The sequence below is a fragment of the Microtus pennsylvanicus genome, chromosome 12, assembly GCF_037038515.1.
Source record: "Microtus pennsylvanicus isolate mMicPen1 chromosome 12, mMicPen1.hap1, whole genome shotgun sequence".
NCBI lineage: Eukaryota > Metazoa > Chordata > Mammalia > Rodentia > Cricetidae > Microtus > Microtus pennsylvanicus.
Window position 1 is genome coordinate 4,755,741 of NC_134590.1, and position 19,678 is coordinate 4,775,418.

A 19,678-nucleotide genomic window follows, 5' to 3' on the forward strand; every position below is an offset into this window, starting at 1 on the left:
CCGACTGTAGTGAAGAATGAAGGTGATGTTACAAAAGATGGGGAGTAGCCCACTCCCTTCTAGGTTTCCTATATTCGTATCGAGGTTCACCCTAAAGTGCATACCTACTCTCTGTTGACACACCATTCTGAAAACCTCTCTTACATCCTCCGAGTCTGGAACTCTTGCAGGACCTCACAGCCAGAGTTAACAACCTGCCTTAAAGCCAGTTAAGACTGCTCCCCTACTGTGTGCTGAAACTGTTTAACCTGCCTATGAAACAACACTGTACCAATCAACCTCGCTTGCCTTGGATTTCCCTCGTAATCCATGTGTACAGCCTAAGCCAGTGCATACCTGTGATCTTAGCTCACTCTTCCCTGCCTCTGACCCAGAGCCAACCTGTGGGGCATGGGAGACTTTGTCTCAAAACAGACAGACAAAAAATAACTGCAATGTAGTCTTGTATTCCTAATTGAAAATTATTAAATTATACATATTGTGTGCCAGCACTGTTTTCTTTTTTGTTTGGTTTTGATTTTTTTTTTGTTTTTTTTTTTTTGTTTTTGAGGCAGGATTTCTCTGTGTCACAGCCCTGGCTGTCATCGTGGAACTGGTCTCCAACTCGCAGAGATCCGCCTGCCTCTGCCTCCGGAATGCTAGGATTGAGGTGTGCACCACCATGCCCAGCCCACTGGCATAGTTTCAGTTCCTGTGACCTGATTCTTTGTGCAGCACGACCCAGTCATTCATTGTTGTTATGACTGTCTCAGGATTCTCCCACTTACTAGAAATAACAAAACTCCAGAGCCGGGAGGAGCCTGAGTCAGTCTCTGGCAGGCTCCTCCCTCTTGAGGATCCGCCACCAGCAGGTCAATTGACCCCTTTAGACCATCGCTTCCCCACAGGGCCTTCAAACAAGAGTTTTAGGTCCAGGGTCTAGACCAATCTAGATCCAGTTCTAGAGATTTGGCTGCTTGATAACTGAGGTGTGACCAGATCACGGGATCCAAACGCTGCCCATCACAGACAGTTGTAATTCTTCTCAACTACACACTTCCACGAGATTTACCCCACATTAACCTTTAGACACACCACTGATGTTTCCTCCGTGTAAACTCTCAGACATGATGCCGAATCAAAGAGGAGGGAACCGCGAATTTGTTTCAACTTTAATTACTTTTAGGTCTTTGTCAAACTACCTTTCAGAAAGGGCTAGTTTAACCTGTGCTTTGGAAAACAGAAAGCTGTGGTACTTTTTTTAAATCTCAATTAAAAAAAAAAGATCCAGAATTTTAAAAGTTGCTAGGCTCAATTAATTATGAAGAAGTCCACCAGTCTGTTGAAAGACAAACAGAAAATATGAGTTTTCACATTGTTTGACGATTATTTTTTAGAGAAGGATGCTAGTGTGTGACTGTATGAGTTATGACCAAAATGAGCGTGTTTATACATCCGTCTCTGTTGATAATTTATTTCATGATTTTTCTTCCAGTTTCCTTTAGTCTTTTTTTTTTAATAGAACAAACCTTTTATTAGCTCTTAGAGGATTCTTTTTTTTCCCAGATAGTTTTGTTTTGCTCTGAAGTGCTGAGGATCAGACTCAGTACCTTCCACGTGCCAGGCCAGCACTGTGCGCTAAGCGATGCCCCTCGCCCACGCTGCTATAGTTTAGCACACTCTTGCTGTGTGCTGTGGATGTTCAGAGGGTTGTCCTTTACTGGCTGATTTTGTCAGGAGCCTATCACCTTTAGGTTGTTGACTATTCGGGTCTGATTTATTGTTTACTTTTTAAAAGGTTTTTTATTTTTATTTTGTGTATGAGTATTTTGCCCGCCTGCTCGTATGTGTACCACATGTGAGCCCGGTGCCTGTGGAGGCTGGAAGAGGGTGTTGATTCCCTTGCAGCTGGAGTTACAGACAACTGTGAGCAGCCGTGTGGGTGCTGAGAACGGAGCCCCAGTTCTCTGCAAGAACAGCAAGGGCTCTTAACCTCCAGCCGCCTCTCAGCCACGCTTGCTCCCACTTCAAGTTTGCTTCCACCTCCTCAGTTTGCATCTCGAGCTTTGATTTCTGCTTCGGTAAACCACACTCATAAAAACACCTGTATCATGGATTGTTGTGAGGGTTAAAATTCACTGGGAGCAGCTCCTGTCCTACACAGATTAATTTTAGGTGTCATTGCTGCTATGTGTTATGTTCTTCAGTGCAGTGAAGCTTTGTACCTCGTTATTGAAATCAACATATTTTGTTTACGGTTCAGTATATTTCTAGGCTTAAAAAAAACTTTCTACTGCTTTCTGTTTTTCAGAGGGCAGCTTAATTGACAAGAATGTGTAGAAACCTTATCTAATTTCTTATTCATAGAGATTTAAAAGCATAAAACTATCTGGCAATTAATATCGCTGAACTATATGCTTGAGATAACAGGTTTTATATTACATGTATCTTATGACAGTTTTTATAATTATTAATGTAAGATACCAACAAATGACTGAATTATATACCTTTATATATGAAATGTAATGTATTATATGCTTTCATATAAAATTTAAAGTAATACATACTTACTATCCTTATAAAACTCGTTTTAAAGCTACCTGGAAAAATAAAGTCTATTTAGAGTAGTTTCACAATATTTCCAAATTAAGATGTTTTTGTCAGAATTACTTTGCACTCCTGATCCATTTGACAGATATTTCCTGAGTGCTGTTAAAAGGCCAGTTCTAGGCCAGGCCCTGGAGACTCATTTGTGACCAATATTGTCACGGAGGAAACTACAGTAAAAGCGTAACAGGACAAGATCTTGGGGGATGGCTCAGACAGTCAAGTGCAGGGCTGGCTACACGAACACAGGAACTTAGTTCAGACCCCCATTTCCCCCACAAGCCCAGCGGCAGCCCACGCCTCCATCCCAGCACCATCCAGGCCGAGAGGGAGAGGAGGATCTCTGGGGCTTGCCGGCCAGCCGGTGTAGTCACTGGGCAAGCTTCAGGTTCAGTGAGAGACCCTGTCTCGAAAAATAAGGTGAAGGGCATTAATGAGAATCATCAATGTCAAAATCTTCCTTTACACAAATATATACACAGTGCATGCGTGCACACACGTGCATACACACCGTTTCAGGGTTGATAATTCTTAAAAATTGTATATACAAAAAATTAAGCACAGTCAATGTTTCATTACAAATCTGAAACATTCTATCCTAGAAAACTTAAGTGTTTTTCTATGGGTATGGGGGAGGGGCGGGAAGGACTCGGAGGAAGTTAAGGCATGACTCAAAGGAAGAGTACCCAGGACCTGTCCACTGACTAACACAACCGTTTTAGATTAAATAATAAGCAGATTCACAGTGACCTTGGGTTTTATGGAAAGAACAATAATGAAAGCAAACTCAAAAATGAGTCTCCTGCCAGCTCATTTCATTCACCGAGTCCAGCTGGTTAGGGATGCAGTGTGTAGGAACTACCGTGTGCCCTGTGCCTGAGGCTCTCCTGGGATGCAGTGTGTAGGAACTACTGTATGCCCTGTCCTGAGGCTCTCCTGGGATGCAGTGTGTAGGAACTACCGTGTGCCCTATGCCTGAGGCTCTCCTGGGATGCAGTGTGTAGGAACTACCATGTGGCTATCCTGTGCCAAGGAATTTACCTCTGTGGCTCTGGCCCTCTCAGTCTACACCAGACCTGAGAGGAGGGGTGCCCCCGCTGCCCACCCGAAGAGCTCACCAGACTGCAGGACCAGTGCCCCTGAATTGACTTGTGACCTCTTTCTTTCAGTTCCAGCAAGTTTGCTGCAGTTGGCTTCCACAGAGCCTTGACGGATGAACTGGCTGCCCTGGGAAAGAACGGAGTCAAAACGTCCTGTCTCTGCCCTAACTTCATAAACACGGGTTTCATCAAGAACCCGAGTACCAAGTAAGCAGGAACCAGAATGAGACGGCCAGGGCGGGTGGTTGCTATGGAGCTCCTTCTGTGGGGGATTAATCCTGAGCAGATTAATCCCTGAATACCTGATATCTGATGCTGTTGGTTCGCCTTGCTTTCATCTTTCGTCCCTGTGGCATCAGCTTTACTAATGGTAACGCGGGTCTTTTTTTTCTGTTGGATCTTTTGTTTTTGTTTTTATTGAGCTGTATTTTTTTCTCCACTCCCCTCCCTTCTCTCCCCTCCCCTTCAGCCCTCTCCCATGGTCCCCATGCTCCCAATTTACTCAGGAGATCCTGTCTTTTTCTACTTCCCATGTAGATTAGATCCATGTATATCTCTCTTAGGGTCCTCATTGCATAACGCAGGTCTTATGATTAAATGATTTCCTTTGGGTAGATCCGTGAAGGGCCATTAGCATATCAAATCAAATGTCTAGACATTGTCGTTATTCCTACAGTGCCCCTCCAGAAGGGCCATTAGCATATCAAATCAAATGTCTAGACATTGTCGTTATTCCTACAGTGCCCCTCCAGAAGGGCCATTAGTATATCAAATCAAATGTCTAGACATTGTCGTTATTTCTACAGTGCCCCTCCAGAAGCAAGGCACTAGTGTACAGTTGACCCACAGTGAAGGCGGGTATCTTACTTCTTCAACCTCCTTTCTGCTCTTTTTAAGTCATTGCCAACTCCACTCATGAAGAATCTTTATATTTATATTAATAACTAGCTCACGCAACCGCTTTCATGACTCGTCTGTTTCATGGTATGAGCTCGCTCTTCAAGGAGCTCCAGAGTTTTCAGCAGACAGCCCTTCCTGTTTCTGAGATCCTTTGCATGTCACATTGGTTCCCTATGTTCTCCCAAGGGCTCTCCCCGTGGCCTTTAGGTTCCATGAGGTGTTTGGAAAGGTCTTTTTCTTGACACACCTACCCATATCACTTTCTAGTCACTTGGGTGGGAGGAGATGGGGCAGTAGTTGGACCCAGTGCTTTGCATACATGCAAGGCAGGTGCTCTGTCGGGGAAAGCCACATGCCAGTCCTTTCATGATGTTTATGGCTGTACTTTTACATTTAAATCTTTACTTCGATTTATTTTGGCTTAAGAAAGAACAGCCTCATTGCTTTTCCCAAAGAGCTAATGAGTTATTCTGTTTTATTGTTTAATAACTCATGATTTCCCTCATGGACCTAAATTTATATCATAAATTCATGTATGTACTTAACTATTCATTTGGATTCTCTATTTGGTTATATTGATATTATAAATTATTTTAACTTATTCTGCCCCCTCAGATTTTGTTCCGTTCTCCTCTAATTTGGCCGTTCTTTGTGAAGTGTCTGAAGTTAATGAGGAATATATCAGTGACTCACTTAGAAAGAGGGCTCGTTCTGGTTTAAATATGGGCTGAGTTTAATGCTGATATTAGACTCAAATAGGGAGCCTTTTAAAAGCACCAGGATCCCTAGGGCCTGGCAAACACAGGTGCTCCTGACTACAGTAGACTTGCCTCCTGGTGATGTCATCACTAACTGAGAGCCTGGTTAGCGGAAAGGCAGTAACTTACCCACCCTCCCTAAGACCACAGCCACAGCAGCACAGAGGGGGAGCCTCTGGCCTCACTCACTGGAAGCTGAGGGTTCCTGCTGCCCAGCCAGACAGATGCTAAAATTAACATCTGAAATACAATGTGTTCAGAGCACACAGCCGTCTAAAGCTTAAAGACCGTGACTGAGCCGTGAGCCACCCTACGTCCATCTGTAGTGTAAAGTGTCGATTGCCTTGGCCGGCCACTTAGTCTAGGGTTAGTAGCCCGCCTGGCAGTTCAGTTATTCCAGGGTCACGGAGAGGCACTACCTGGAAGATATGGGCTAGGAGACAGGAAGAAGGCCATGCAAGGTTTGTCAAAGCCTCCGTTTATTACAGATGTGGTACAGCTTTATATATGGTAAAGAGTTGGGGGATGGGCACAGGGTCCTGGGCTCTTGCCGCGTGGTTCACGTAGGTCACGTGGTTCTTGTTGGTCACGTAGCCAGGTTACCTTCGGTCAGGTCACTGTAGGCCAAGAAGTCGCAACTAGGAGATGACACACCTAGTTCTCCAGATAGTTTGGAATGTGGGATGGGTTCCGCTAACAGATAGCTCTCATTAACAGCCAATTTGGGTGTGGGGTAGGCTTTGATTCCTAACACAATTAGGGGTGTGGGGTTCTCTGCAGACTCCCCAGGGTGATGGTTCCTGTAATGATTTTAGGAGGAAATTGGCTCCTGACAGTAAAGTTTATTTTCTATTTAGTTTCTCCATGGGCACATAGTCATTGTACTGGGTAATAAGGACATTTTTCTTTCTTTTCTTTTTAACCCAGGACTTCTGTTTTGTTTATTTAATTATATTGAAACTACTAAATAGATTTATTTTTACAAAGCAATATCCAAGTTGCAATATCCAAGCTAATAACAATTTTTAAAGATTTATATAGTGATATAATTTATACTAGTAATGGATTGCCAGATGATTCAGCAGCAGTTAGGGTTGGTGCGGGGTTAGAAATGTAAAATTCATCCTGGTGAGTTCCACCGCAGTTGGAAGTTAGGAATGAAACTTTGTATTGATTGATAGTCAGAGTCCTCCTGTCTTATCTTAAGGGACCTATGTGTGATGCTAAGAATCTTGTATAGATTTTGCAGGGAAATGGATGATAAAAAAAATGCCATTTAGTCAGATCAACTAGATTTTCTAATTGATTCACATTTAGTGAATTTATAATGTTGGTAATACATGGACACATTTTTACAGGCTGCTCACTTCAAACATGTGTAAGAAAAGTTGTTACAACTTGAACTTGTAATAAACAGTTTACATTTCCCCTTCCTCCCTCCCTCCTTCTCTGTCTCTGTCTCTCTGCTCCAGACAAATGCTGCCACACTGAGTGTCTTTTTTTCCCTTGGGTGCTGGGTGTGGAACTCACATAGCTGTGCTAGCAGAGCGAGCGCCCTACTGACTGAGCCATCTCTCCAGCGCCCCCAGCCCCGCTTGCTCTCTCACGTCACACGGACATACACAATTTCACGTGTCTGCATGTATCCTAGAATCACAAATGATAGAGAGTATGTTTGTCTGTCTGAGACTGACTTAATTCACTTAGCACGATCGTCGCCAGCTTCATCCATTTTCCTGAGAACAACCTATCTTCGTCTTTATGGCCAAGAGCATTTTGTCATGTGTTTACTGCCTTTTCTTTACCCGTTCCCCTGCTTTTGGACACCTAAGTTGCCTCCATCTCTCATGTCTTCCTAGGAATGGTACAGCTGGATCTTAGGGTAGATCTCTGTCCTGATCTCCCCTCTGGTTTACTTTCTCACCAGCAGCGTGGTGAGGAAAAGCAGAGCTCGGGCTTGTACTTAGCGGCTGGCGTGTGCTCACCTGAGCTCCGAGCTCACCTGAGCTCCAACTTGGCATTGAAAGCGCTGCCACTCTGGCTGGGGGAGGCGGAACTCAGTGTGTGTATTTCTTTGGTGGCTGCTGAAGCTGAGCATTTTCCCCGTCTTTATTGGCTATTTGTAGTTCTTTTGAGAATGATCTGTTTCTTTAACTTATTGTCTTGATATTCAGGTTTTCAGTTCTTTGTACAATCTAGACATTAATCTTCCGTCAGATGTACAGCAAGCTAAGATTCTGTCCCGGTCTGTAGTCTGTCTGTCTTCACTTTGTGTTCCTATCTTTACTGTGCAGAAGCTTTTCAGTATCACACCAAAAACATCTATACTAAGATATGATTTTTGTCAGGAGACAAAAGTAGTTCTTCTAACAGGAACCTGTAGCTCCAGCACTCTGGAGGTTAAATTTCTATCAACCTAGGCAAGAAGGTAAACCCTGTCTCAAAACTAAATGAAACAAAACAAAAACAAACAAAAAAGAAAAACAAAACAGAAACAAACAAAAAGCCCCAAAGCAAGACTTTCTTGTTCAGAAATCCAATTCTTAATTCCATCTGAATTGGCTGTAAAACTCTAATTTGGCCTTGAAGGAAGAAAAAGGACACCAACAGGTCAGCTGGGCTGGGAGCAGAGTTAAGGAGAAGGGAAATCTTGTTCATTAAATCCAAGAGCAGGTGTGCCAAAATACCACTCGCAGCTTCCCTCTTATCTCGGGATTTAGATGTTAAAGTAACATATTGGCACCTGTGTTCTTAAAACTCCGGGTATCTTTCAGTTATTAAAATCAGGTGCCGCATTTTAAAGCTATTACTCTTTTGATCTCACCCTAAAACATGGTTGGACAATGCAAGAGCGCCCTCTTCTGGCAAAACTACATCCATACAAGAAACAGAACTTTTTTAAAATGTGACTGGCCACAGAGGGTCTTTTTCTTACACCTCATGCACTGGGGCAGATGCTGTCTAGTTATCTGGTAGATGAGCGACCGAGGCTTACAGATAATCTAACAGCTCACCCATGAGCAACAGAACAGAACCTCAGACATGATTACCCAAAGTCAGGTTACTCACTGAAGAGACTAAGCAGCTTCCAAGTGGCTGAATTTGAAATGATGTCTCATGATAATATTGGCATTTAAATCCACTCTTAAAAGGCACTCAAGTGTCATTTATCACTTCTTGTAACACGGTGTAAGAAACAAGCCTTCCAGAAAGTCTAAAATTCACTGTTGTCTAAATCTATGGAAGTTAAATACTATGCATTCCAATTAAGTCCTTGAGAACTAAAAGTTATTTTTATTAAATAAGCTAGGCTAATGTACGGGCTGGTTGTGTGTCAACTTGATACCAGTCATCAGGACGGAGCCTCAGCTGAGGAGAGGCCTCCATGAGATCCAGATGTAAGGCATGTTCAGTTAATGACCAGTCCATGGAGGGTGGTGTCAACCCTGGCTGGTGGTCCTGGGTTCTATAGAAAGCAGGCTGAGCAAGCCAGAGGAAGCAAGTCAGTAAGCAGCACCCTCCATGGCCTCTGCGTCAGCTCCTGCCTCCAGATTCCAGCCCTGTTTGAGTTCCTGTCCTGGCTTCTTTTGATGATGAACAGTGACGTGGAAGCGTAAGTCAAGCAAACCCTTCGCTCCCCAATTTGCTTTTGGCCATGGTGCTTCGTTCCAGCAATAGAAACACTAAGACAGCTAGCAACAGCCTTATTTCAAAACATTTACCTGCTAAATGCCAGAAACCGTATTATATACTGTATAGTTGCCTCTATGCACTGCTCTGAGCCTGCATGGTCAGGTTTGATATATTCACACTCTCTCTGCCCGTCTCATTTCCTACAGCCAAAGCTGGACTCAACCTAAGTATGCAGTGAGATTGCCATGAGCGTCTGGTCCACCTGCCTTCCAGTCACTGGGATTACAGGCACTCCTCCGGGAGATGGGTCAGCTAGCTGTCAATCCGACAAAATACCTGGGATAATCAGCTGAAGAGGGAACACAGTTGCTTTGGGCCAGTTTTGGAGATTCCTGCCTGGGGTTGATTAGCCTTAGGCTTTGGGGCATGGAGCAAGGCCTATAAACCAGGTGTGGCCCCTGAAGCCTCTAATCTTAGAGTGTTCTAAACTGAGTCTCTCGGGGTAACGATCAGTTTGGGCTTAAATATCAAGACCCCACACAAAACAAGAAGTTTCCTTGTCGTCTGTTCTTAGAGGAATTTGAAAAGGGTTTCTGTCAGTTCCTCCTTAAATATTAAAAACAAATGCAAGCTGTAGCTGAGTGGTGGTGGCGCACGCCTTTAATTCCAGCCTTCAGGAGGCAGAGGCAGGCGGATCTCTGTGAGTTCGAGGCCAGCCTGGTCTACAGAGTGAGTTCCAGGACAGTCAGGTCTATACAGAGAACCTGGGCGTGGTAGCTAGGATCTCCAGGTCAGTGATGGCTCAGTCTATGTAGGAAACTCTAGGCTAGCCTGAGCTAATAGTCAGACCCGGGTACTAGTTGAGTTTCTTTCCAAGTCCTGTTCCATTTTTCACCTTCTTCTTGAGTCAGTCTTCATGGCTGCACCCTTGGCCTGGGCGTGTCAGGTGGGCTCTTACTGGAACACGGCTGGCTGTTCATGGTGCTCTCGGGACCTTTGTTTCCACGAGCTCCTGGAAATGGCCCTGCTTTCATTCTTGGATTTATATGCTGTGTCTTCTATTTTCCTGAGTTATTCTAGCTTAAGACATTGTTAATTTTGTGGTTCTTTTCAACGAATCAGTTTGATTTCATAGATTCTCTCTGCTGTGTTTCTGGCTTCTATTCCACAGAGCTATAATTAATTAGATCTTTGCTACTTCTCAATTTGACTTGCTTTGTATTTGGTTTAATTTTGACTGGTAGCTTTTTAAATGTTTTTCTTATTTTTTGATATAATTACATCTTTTTCTCCCTTCAAGCGCTCCCATGGAATGCCCCACCCTGTCAAATTTCTTTAATTGTTGTTGTTTTGTGTGTGTGTGTGTTATTTAACATATATGTACAACCTGCTCGTCCATATGATGTTACTTGTATGTATATGACTTCAGGATTGACCTGGTGTGCTCAGGCATTCCTCCGTCCCCTGTAGTTCTTTGCCGACAGTTGAGGTCCCACGAGCCTTCTCCCTTCTGTCTTAGTATGTCTGGTGTTGTCCTTGTTCAGCTCACGTTTAAGCAGTCCCGTTAGTGAGATTTTATGCGTTCAGCTTCTGACATTTCTAAGAGACATGGTCTGTTCCACTGGCTCTGACGATCTCTCTGCCCCCTCTCCTTCTACCTCAACCCTTAGGTTCAGGGATTATGTTGTAGATATATCTGCTGAACTGGGATCTACAACTCTGCCTTTTGATGGGTTGTGATTTCTGTAATGGTCTCCATCTGTTATGAAGAGAAGTTTCCCTCATGAAGGGTAAGAACTTTATAAGGATAAGTATCTAGAGTGTAGTTAGGGATTGCAATGGTTTAGTAGAGTGATGGTTATAGGGTCTCCTCAAAAGTCCACGACCTCACTAGCCCTGGGTAGTTGGCCAGATTTCCAGTTCTACCACTACCGCTCCCTTAGAGTTGTCTTACTGCTGGTCATTGTACTAGTTCACAGACATCAGAGCTGGCTTGCTTCTTTCCTTTGGAAGCTTGGATGTCTTCTCAATATGGACTATCCCATCAATTGATTTGATACTTTCCTTCTTTTTTAATGTAGGTTGCCAGCCTTGGGTTCCCCTCTGAGCACTATATTAGACATTTTGCTATGGTGTGCCTTCTTTTCATCCAAAGCATCTGGTTTTCTGTAGTTTCTCTAGCCCACTGGATGTACATGTGCGTGATGCTCACTGTCCCATGACTGCGAACTTTCCAGTTCCCTTTATGTTGCTGGTTTCTAATTTCACTCCATTGTAGGTTTCAACCATTATGATCAGAACATAATTTGTTCCATTTCCATCTTTTTACACTTACCTAGACTTGTCCTGAGGTCTAATGCATGGCCTGCCCTAAAGAAACTTTTTCTATGTGCTCCTGAAAAGCCTATGTAGTCTGCTGCTGTGAAGGGACTGCTTTGTCCACGTTGGGTCAGTCTAGCACTGACTCCTTGTAGTTTTGAAGTCTTCTGTTTCTTGGTGGCCTCGTGTCTCATTGTTTCACATGCTGTTGAAAGTAAGGAATAAAGTCTCCAACTATGACTGCCAGATTCTGGTTTCTCCTCTCAATTCTGACACTTTTAGCTTCCTATGGTTGGAGACCTATTGGAAGAAAAAGGCCCTTGTGTTCAGAGACAGCATGAGGGAAACCAGGAATGTTCTAGACACAGGGCTGTCTTTTCAAAGGAAAGGCTCTATAACCTGTTTTTCAACCCAGAAGACTAGGGATGAAGGTGATTAATAGTCTGGTGAGCAACGTTGTCTGTATGACCAGGGTCTCCCTCAAGCTGCTACAACCAGGACCGGAGGTGACTAATAGCCCAAGTGACCTCTACACCCTCTCTGTATGACTGGGACCATGCCAGATCCTCCCGTAGGCCCCATAAGCTAACACAGATCACCTATCTCTAGAACCGCTAATAGTCTGATGATCAATATTATCAGTATGACCAGGGTCTCCCTCAAGCTCCTACAACCAGGACCGGAGGTGACTACAGCCCAGGTGACGTCTACATCCTCTCTGTATGACTGGGACCATGCCAGATCCTCCCGTAGGCCCCATGAGCTAACACAGGTCGCCTATCTCTAGAATCCGTCTTGGAAGAAGTGATGTACTTTAAGTTGAGCTTTGTTGTAACTTTGTGTCCTTGTGCATAGGGGATTGCATTATAGAGAAAACTTCCCTTCAAATTGTACTGTGCTTAAATATGCTTACAATAAACTGCTTGGGCTCAGACTCTAGGAATTTGAACCAGCACCAGCTGCTGAGTTGTGATGGACTGGATTTCCTACGCTCTACTGGCTTGGTGGTTGCAGGGACCCCCACAGAGACCCTATTGTTTCGAGAACAAACTTTTTAATTAAAGATCTTCTTGAAATAATTTATCTCTTTCTGTTCAATTAGCATTATGAACAATGCAGCATAATCTACAATATTAGACCAAGGATAATTGATAATCTACAATATTAGACCAAGGATAATTGATAATCTACATTATTAGACCAAGTGTAATTGATAATCCTTTTTTTTTATAACCAACTTTTTAAAACATTTGCTCTTCTTGTATATGGCTCTATTTTTCCTCGAAATATTTTCAAGTTGTATGTGTGTATATATGACAGAAAAATTACTTTATTTCAGCTTGTTCATAAATAGATATTACATAGCAAGGTGGTACCTGTATAGTAGAGCTCCACAGCGTGCTAACAGCATACGTCTAGTTCCTCATCACACTCCAGACAGTGCGGCTGCCTGTAGCACAATTAATAAAAACCCAGAGACAGAAATTGGGGTTCAACCTGAAGGTCAGAAAAGCCAAACAGTCAGTCACTGTCTCTTACCTCTACCTCAGTCCAAAATGGTGATCCTGCCTCCAGGAGTCTCAGAATGAGACTGTGTCTGAGAGCTGTCTCCTCCCATTTTATAATCCTCTACAGGACTGGGATTAAAGGCATGCACCGCCCAGTTTCTATGGCAAACTAGTGTGGCTACTGGGATTAAAGGTGTGTGTGACCACTGCCTGGTCAGTGCGGCTGTTTTACTCTCTGATCTTCAGGCAAGCTTTACTTATTAAAATACAAGTGAAATATCACTACAGCTGCTGGCTTGTGCTCCGAAGATGCCCCATGGGTAGCTGAAACCTGCCATGGGAGGAGCATTAATACCATGGAAATCAGCAAGTGCTGCAAAACTGGGAAGCCTGTCTTCTGGAGAGCCGCTTGTTAAAACTGGGAAGCCTGTCTTCTGGAGAGCCGCTTGTTAAAACTGGCCACCATGCTGCTGCCGCCTTGAGCCCATTTTTAGATTAAGAAACAACAAGCATTAAAACCTGAGTTTTTGTTGTATTTGTTCCCCCACCCAATTACTCAGCCACTTAAATGAGAAATCAATCAAACCCAATTTGGTCTGGAAATTCTCCTTGGTCTCCCTTCTTGTCCAACGTACCCTCCTTCCTGACCCAACAGATTGGCCTGTAATACTGATGTAGTGTTTTGATTTGTTTGTTTGGTTTGGTTTGGTTTGGTTTGGTTTGGTTTTAGTTTTCTGAGACAGGCTTTCTCTATGTAGCCCTAGCTATCTTGGAACTCACTCTGTAGACCAGGCTGGCCGCAAACTCAGAGAGCCATCTGTCTCTGCCTCCTGACTGCTGGGATTAAGGATGTGTGCCACCACCACCCAGCTTGATGTATAGTTTCTACAAAAGCCATTGTGAACATTTATTTAACATAATTGCATTTCCTCCCAACATAGGGATGTTAGAAGAAATTGAGATTTTTCTGAAAGTCCTATCTTTTAGGCTTTTAAACCACAATACTCTAGAGTTATTGCACTTCATTCAGAAGTTGTCTGACTTAGGCAGTGCAGGTACATCAAGCAACATTCAGTCACTACAGCACTTCCTGATGGTGGGTACCAGGCCACAGTGTAGACTTCCGGATGGTGGGTACCAGGCCACAGGGTAGACTTCCAGATGGTGGGTACCAGGCCACAGTGTAGACTTCCGGATGGTGGGTACCAGGCCACAGTGTAGACTTCCTGGTGGTGGGCACCAGGCCACAGTGTAGACTTCCTGGTGGTGGGTACCAGGCCACAGTGTAGACTTCCGGATGGTGGGTACCAGGCCACAGTGTAGACTTCCGGATGGTGGGTACCAGGCCACAGTGTAGACTTCCTGATGGTGGGCACCAGGCCACAGTGTAGACTTCCTGGTGGTGGGCACCAGGCCACAGTGTAGACTTCCGGATGGTGGGCACCAGGCCACAGTGTAGATTTCCTGATGGTGGGTACCAGGCCACAGTGTAGACTTCCTGATGGTGGGTACCAGGCCACAGTGTAGACTTCCTGATGGTGGGTACCAGGCCACAGTGTAGACTTCCGGATGGTGGGTACCAGACCACAGTGTAGACTTCCGGATGGTGGGTACCAGGCCACAGTGTAGACTTCCTGATGGTGGGTACCAGGCCACAGTGTAGACTTCCTGGTGGTGGGTACCAGGCCACAGTGTAGACTTCCTGGTGGTGGGTACCAGGCCACAGTGTAGACTTCCTGGTGGTGGGTACCAGGCCACAGTGTAGACTTCCGGATGGTGGGTACCAGGCCACAGTGTAGACTTCCTGGTGGTGGGTACCAGGCCACAGTGTAGACTTCCGGATGGTGGGTACCAGGCCACAGTGTAGACTTCCTGGTGGTGGGTACCAGGCCACAGTGTAGACTTCCTGGTGGTGGGTACCAGGCCACAGTGTAGACTTCCGGATGGTGGGTACCAGGCCACAGTGTAGACTTCCAGATGGTGGGTACCAGGCCACAGTGTAGACTTCCTGGTGGTGGGTACCAGGCCACAGTGTAGACTTCCGGATGGTGGGTACCAGACCACAGTGTAGACTTCCGGATGGTGGGTACCAGGCCACAGTGTAGACTTCCGGATGGTGGGTACCAGGCCACAGTGTAGACTTCCGGATGGTGGGTACCAGACCACAGTGTAGACTTCCTGGTGGTGGGTACCAGGCCACAGTGTAGACTTCCGGATGGTGGGTACCAGGCCACAGTGTAGACTTCCGGATGGTGGGTACCAGGCCACAGTGTAGACTTCCTGGTGGTGGGTACCAGGCCACAGTGTAGACTTCCGGATGGTGGGTACCAGGCCACAGTGTAGACTTCCGGATGGTGGGTACCAGGCCACAGTGTAGACTTCCGGATGGTGGGTACCAGACCACAGTGTAGACTTCCGGATGGTGGGTACCAGGCCACAGTGTAGACTTCCTGGTGGTGGGTACCAGGCCACAGTGTAGACTTCCTGATGATGGGTATCGGGCCACAGTGTAGACTTCCGGATGGTGGGTATCAGGCCACAGTGTAGACTTCCTGGTGGTGGGTACCAGGCCACAGGGTAGACTTCCTGATGATGGGTATCAGGCCACAGTGTAGACTTACTGGTGGTGGGTACCAGGCCACAGTGTAGACTTCCTGATGATGGGTATCAGGCCACAGTGTAGACTTCCTGGTGGTGGGTACCAGGCCACAGTGTAGACTTCCTGATGATGGGTATCGGGCCACAGTGTAGCCCCCAGTGTCCTATGCCATTCACACAGGTGTTTATGAACTCGTGGTTCCAGAGCAGCCTTTCCTCTGAATGCAGAATCCTCTTGTTCAACACCAAACTTCGCTCAGTGAGCTGTCTTGTTTCTGAAGCCTGTCTCTGTTTTAGTTTAGGACCCACCCTGGAGCCTGAAGAGGTGGTGGAAAATCTCATGTACGGGATCCTCACTGAGAAGAAAATGATATTTGTTCCGAGTTCTATCAAGTTATTGATGGCATTTGAAAGGTAAGTGACACTTGTGTTTGTTGACGTTAGAAGTCACCATGTTCCTGCTCGATTTAAAATCAGTGGATTTAATGCATTTATATGGGAGTGAATGACAAAATGAGAAGAGACGACGAGGTTCTGAGTTTTTAAAGCTGAGGGTGCTAATCATCGAGAGAAGACCGGAATAGTCACCGAAGCACTTTCGTGTGTTTTTAAGGTTTGTCAGTTGTTTTTTTTTTTTAAAAAAAATTATGTCTCATTGATGAACGTGATTGTTTTAAAGCATTTCTAGCAGTAGACTCATTGGACAGTAGGACCAAAGGAGACCAAGGTTAGATTTTTTTTATTTTTATCTTTTTGTCATTTGTAAAGTAAAATGCTTATTATCAGTGCTGGGTTCTGACCCAGTAGGTAATTTCAAAGACATCTAAGAAAGACATGGTCTCACATTACCAATGAAGACTGGGTTTGGTCTTAAATTCTGCAACTGACAGCGTTAAGATGGTAGTAGGAGAAGGCAGCTGTCACGGGAGCAACAGCTCTCATGGTTTCTGGCTTCTAAATGGAGACCATACAGAACAGAGAAGCTTCCCATGGGGATCCATCTCTTGAGTCCAGAACGGTCACTGCAGAATCTTGCTCAGGAAATAGGTCTGCTGTCTGCTGTAACCTCCGTCATCTAGATGGATGGCCGTCCTCTCTCCACAACTCTTACCTTTTCGGTTTGCTGACCTTTAGTGACATATGGAACCCTAACAAAAAATACGTCAGAAGCGAGCAAATTAAAATAAAATAAAAATCAGCATCTGTAACACAGGAAGAAATACTAGCAAAGTACCCTGAAAAGCTTTGAGTGAGGCAGTTCACAGATTCGTCACAGTCTTTGTTCGGTAACAAAAAAGTTATATTTTAGATCCACATTCACAGATCTCATGGGAGTTTTCACGGTATAGAAAGTCATCTTGAAGCATGGGAGTCACTAAATGATCTATAATTTTAGAGATCTGGGCCTTGCTTTGCAGTGTGGTCCCTGCATTGTGAACATCCATGTGACTCAGAGTTCGTTAGGAGTGCAAAATCTCCTGCTCCCTTGAATGAGAATTTTCATTCCCTCCAACTCCCCAGAAGATGTGTTCTTTGGCTGTCTCGTTCTCTGGTGCAGACGGGAATTCCCTGGAGAGGCCCAGAAAGCACTGATATTTGAGACCTGCTCTCTAGTTCTTTGGGTGACTCCCAGACTTGGCAGAAATTAGAAATCAGGGGTGCTAAGAATGCCCATAAAACACACACCCTCCTAAGGAACTGCCCGAGAACCTGTGTGGCCTTTGAGGCTGTTCAAATAGTACTCACAGGAGCACTGGGAGAAACAGATGTCCTTGCCCTCTGTGCCTAGACAGGGGCTTCTACAGCTTCATGGGGTTGCTTGAGATATCTACTTAACAAGTAGATTCCACCCTCTTCTAGATATTTTAATACAGATTCTTTCAGTCTGGACTCAGAAATCTGTGTTTTAACAGGTAACTGCTACCAGCATCTGATTAAAAAAAAAATCATTCTGAACTAAAGATTAAAAAAAATACCAACCTTAGGAGATCTAAGTATGACAAGCCTTCTAGCCCCTTCTGCTCAAATCCCAGCTGAACATGCCCTCAGGGTTAGGTAAAAAGCCAAGGGAAGGGCTAGAGAAATGGCTTAGCAGTTAAGAGATCTTGCTGTGCTTACAGGGGGACCAGGGTTCCGTTCCCAGCATGGTGGCTCACATCCATCCATAATTGCAGTTCCAAGGGATGCAGTGCCCTCTTCCAGTTCCAAGGGATGCAGTGCCCTCTTCAGTTCCAAGGGATGCAGTGCCCTCTTCAGTTCCAAGGGATGCAGTGCCCTCTTCCAGTTCCAAGGGATGCAGTGCCCTCTTCCAGTTCCAAGGGATGCAGTGCCCTCTTCCAGTTCCAAGGGATCCAGTGCCCTCTTCAGTTCCAAGGGATGCAGTGCCCTCTTCCAGTTCCAAGGGATCCAGTTCCCTCTTCCAGTTCCAAGGGATCCAGTGCTCTCTTCAGTTCCAAGGGATGCAGTGCCCTCTTCCAGTCTCAGAGGATACCAGGCACACACACCATGCACTTACAGACATACAGACAAAATACTCATCCATGTAAAATAAGAAAGAAATCTTTTTATTAAAACCATCTAAAGTGCACCACAAGCACTCCCTTGGGGCCTTATACCGCAATTACGGCTCTTACTGTTGGAATCACCATTACGGTATGCGGTGTGCAGATTCCAAACACTGTTTGAATGCTGTCTGGCAGGTCACTGTACGCCATTACACTGACCTATACATCTCGTTTACTTTCTCTCAGACCCACTGGACTGTGACAAACTTCTAAACAGTCTTTAGTGCACACTCCGGGGAGAAAATAATGAGATGAGCTGCGTGTCTGTCACTGCTCATAGCCTTTAATATCAACATAGAGATTGTTCACAAGAACAATTGGGCATAATTTTTTCCATACACGCATGAGAAATTCAAACTCAAAGGTTAATTTGTTCACTGTTATGCTCAAGACCAGGGGCACTGCCTGCATTGTCACTGCCTTTTCTGGCTTCGGGACAGCATTTCAGTGATGTCTGAATTACATCATCTTAGCCCTCACATCTGCTTCCTCACCAGCTGCAGTGGTTTTTAACCCTTTAGCATCTCAACTGTTCGGCTTTGTATACCTCCCCTCTGAGGTCTTCTGAAAAAAGGAAAGAACATATTTATTTTAAAAGTAAATAAATACTTATATGTGTAAATTTCAAAAGATATTCAGGACACTTCTACCCTAGTGAAAGTTAACTTACTTATTTAAGAAGGAAGTGAAAGATTGGGCAGTGGTGGCACAGGCCTTTAACCCTAGCCCTTGGGGGAGGTGGGCAGAGTCAGGCAGATCTCTGTGAGTCTGAGGCCAGCCTGGTCTATAGAGTGGGTTCCAGGACAGTCTCCAGAACTACAGAGAAACCCTGTCTCGAAAAACAACAACAAAGAAATGAATTGAAATACAAAAATTAATTTTAAGTGAATGTGTTTTTCAAAAGTACTTGGTATCATTTTCCTAATATACTTGTGCGTCTCTCCTAGGATCCTTCCGGAACGGTTCCTGGCAGTTCTGAAGCACAGGCTCAACATTAAGTTCGATGCAGTTATTGGATACAAAGACAAATGATGACTCTGGTCTCATGAAAAGCTGACTTACTGCTCTCAAGTTGATTCCTTCCCATAGTAATCAAAATTTTAATGTTTTCAATCTTCTGGGTTTTTTGTTATCTTGTTTCTTCACTGTCTCTTTTTGAAGTGTGATCATACTCACGAAAGCCAGTTTCCCATCATAGAACCAAGTGGCCTTAAGAGTTGTTCTTATGGAAAGGGGAGGGGAAGATGGTCGATTTCAAGATAATATTTTTTCAGATTTTGCAGCTCATCCCCAAGTGTTCAGAACTTGTGCTGACCATTTTTATTTAAGATATTTGTCATTGTACTTTTAGCTTGTGTAATTCACATTTCCTCCTCTGTTCCATATAAATTAGAAACTTTAGCCTCTCCAGAGGGAATGAAGGACCGTGTCTAGTGTCATTTCTCCATGCTTTCCTGTGCTCTGAAACATTTCAACCCATGTATCAGCACTGTTTCCTGAAATACCAGTCCCAGGAAGCTGGGGTAGATGCTCTTGCAAGGATAAAGGCATCTGTGGGCTTTCAGGCTGAAGTACAGGACAATACATTTACAAATGGTAATAATGAATGGACCACATTTCAGTCCTCAGTGTCTCTGCTACACATAGAACATGACTTGACCTTTAAATTAAAGAAAAATCAGTGATGCAATAAAGTCTGTCTTTTTGGTTTT

The 19,678-nt window shown here is 44.6% G+C and overlaps 1 protein-coding gene across 1 annotated transcript in view; it reads left to right on the forward strand.

Moving 5' to 3' along the window:
• Positions 1-19,678, forward strand: part of LOC142832627 (estradiol 17-beta-dehydrogenase 11) — a 36,706-nt gene extending 17,028 nt beyond the window's left edge. Inside the window, exons 5-7 of the mRNA XM_075943228.1 lie at positions 3,756-3,893; positions 15,700-15,816; positions 18,914-19,678. Coding sequence (XP_075799343.1) covers positions 3,756-3,893; positions 15,700-15,816; positions 18,914-18,998 — 340 coding nt within the window. The 3' untranslated portion in view covers positions 18,999-19,678. The remainder of the gene's footprint in view (positions 1-3,755; positions 3,894-15,699; positions 15,817-18,913) is intronic.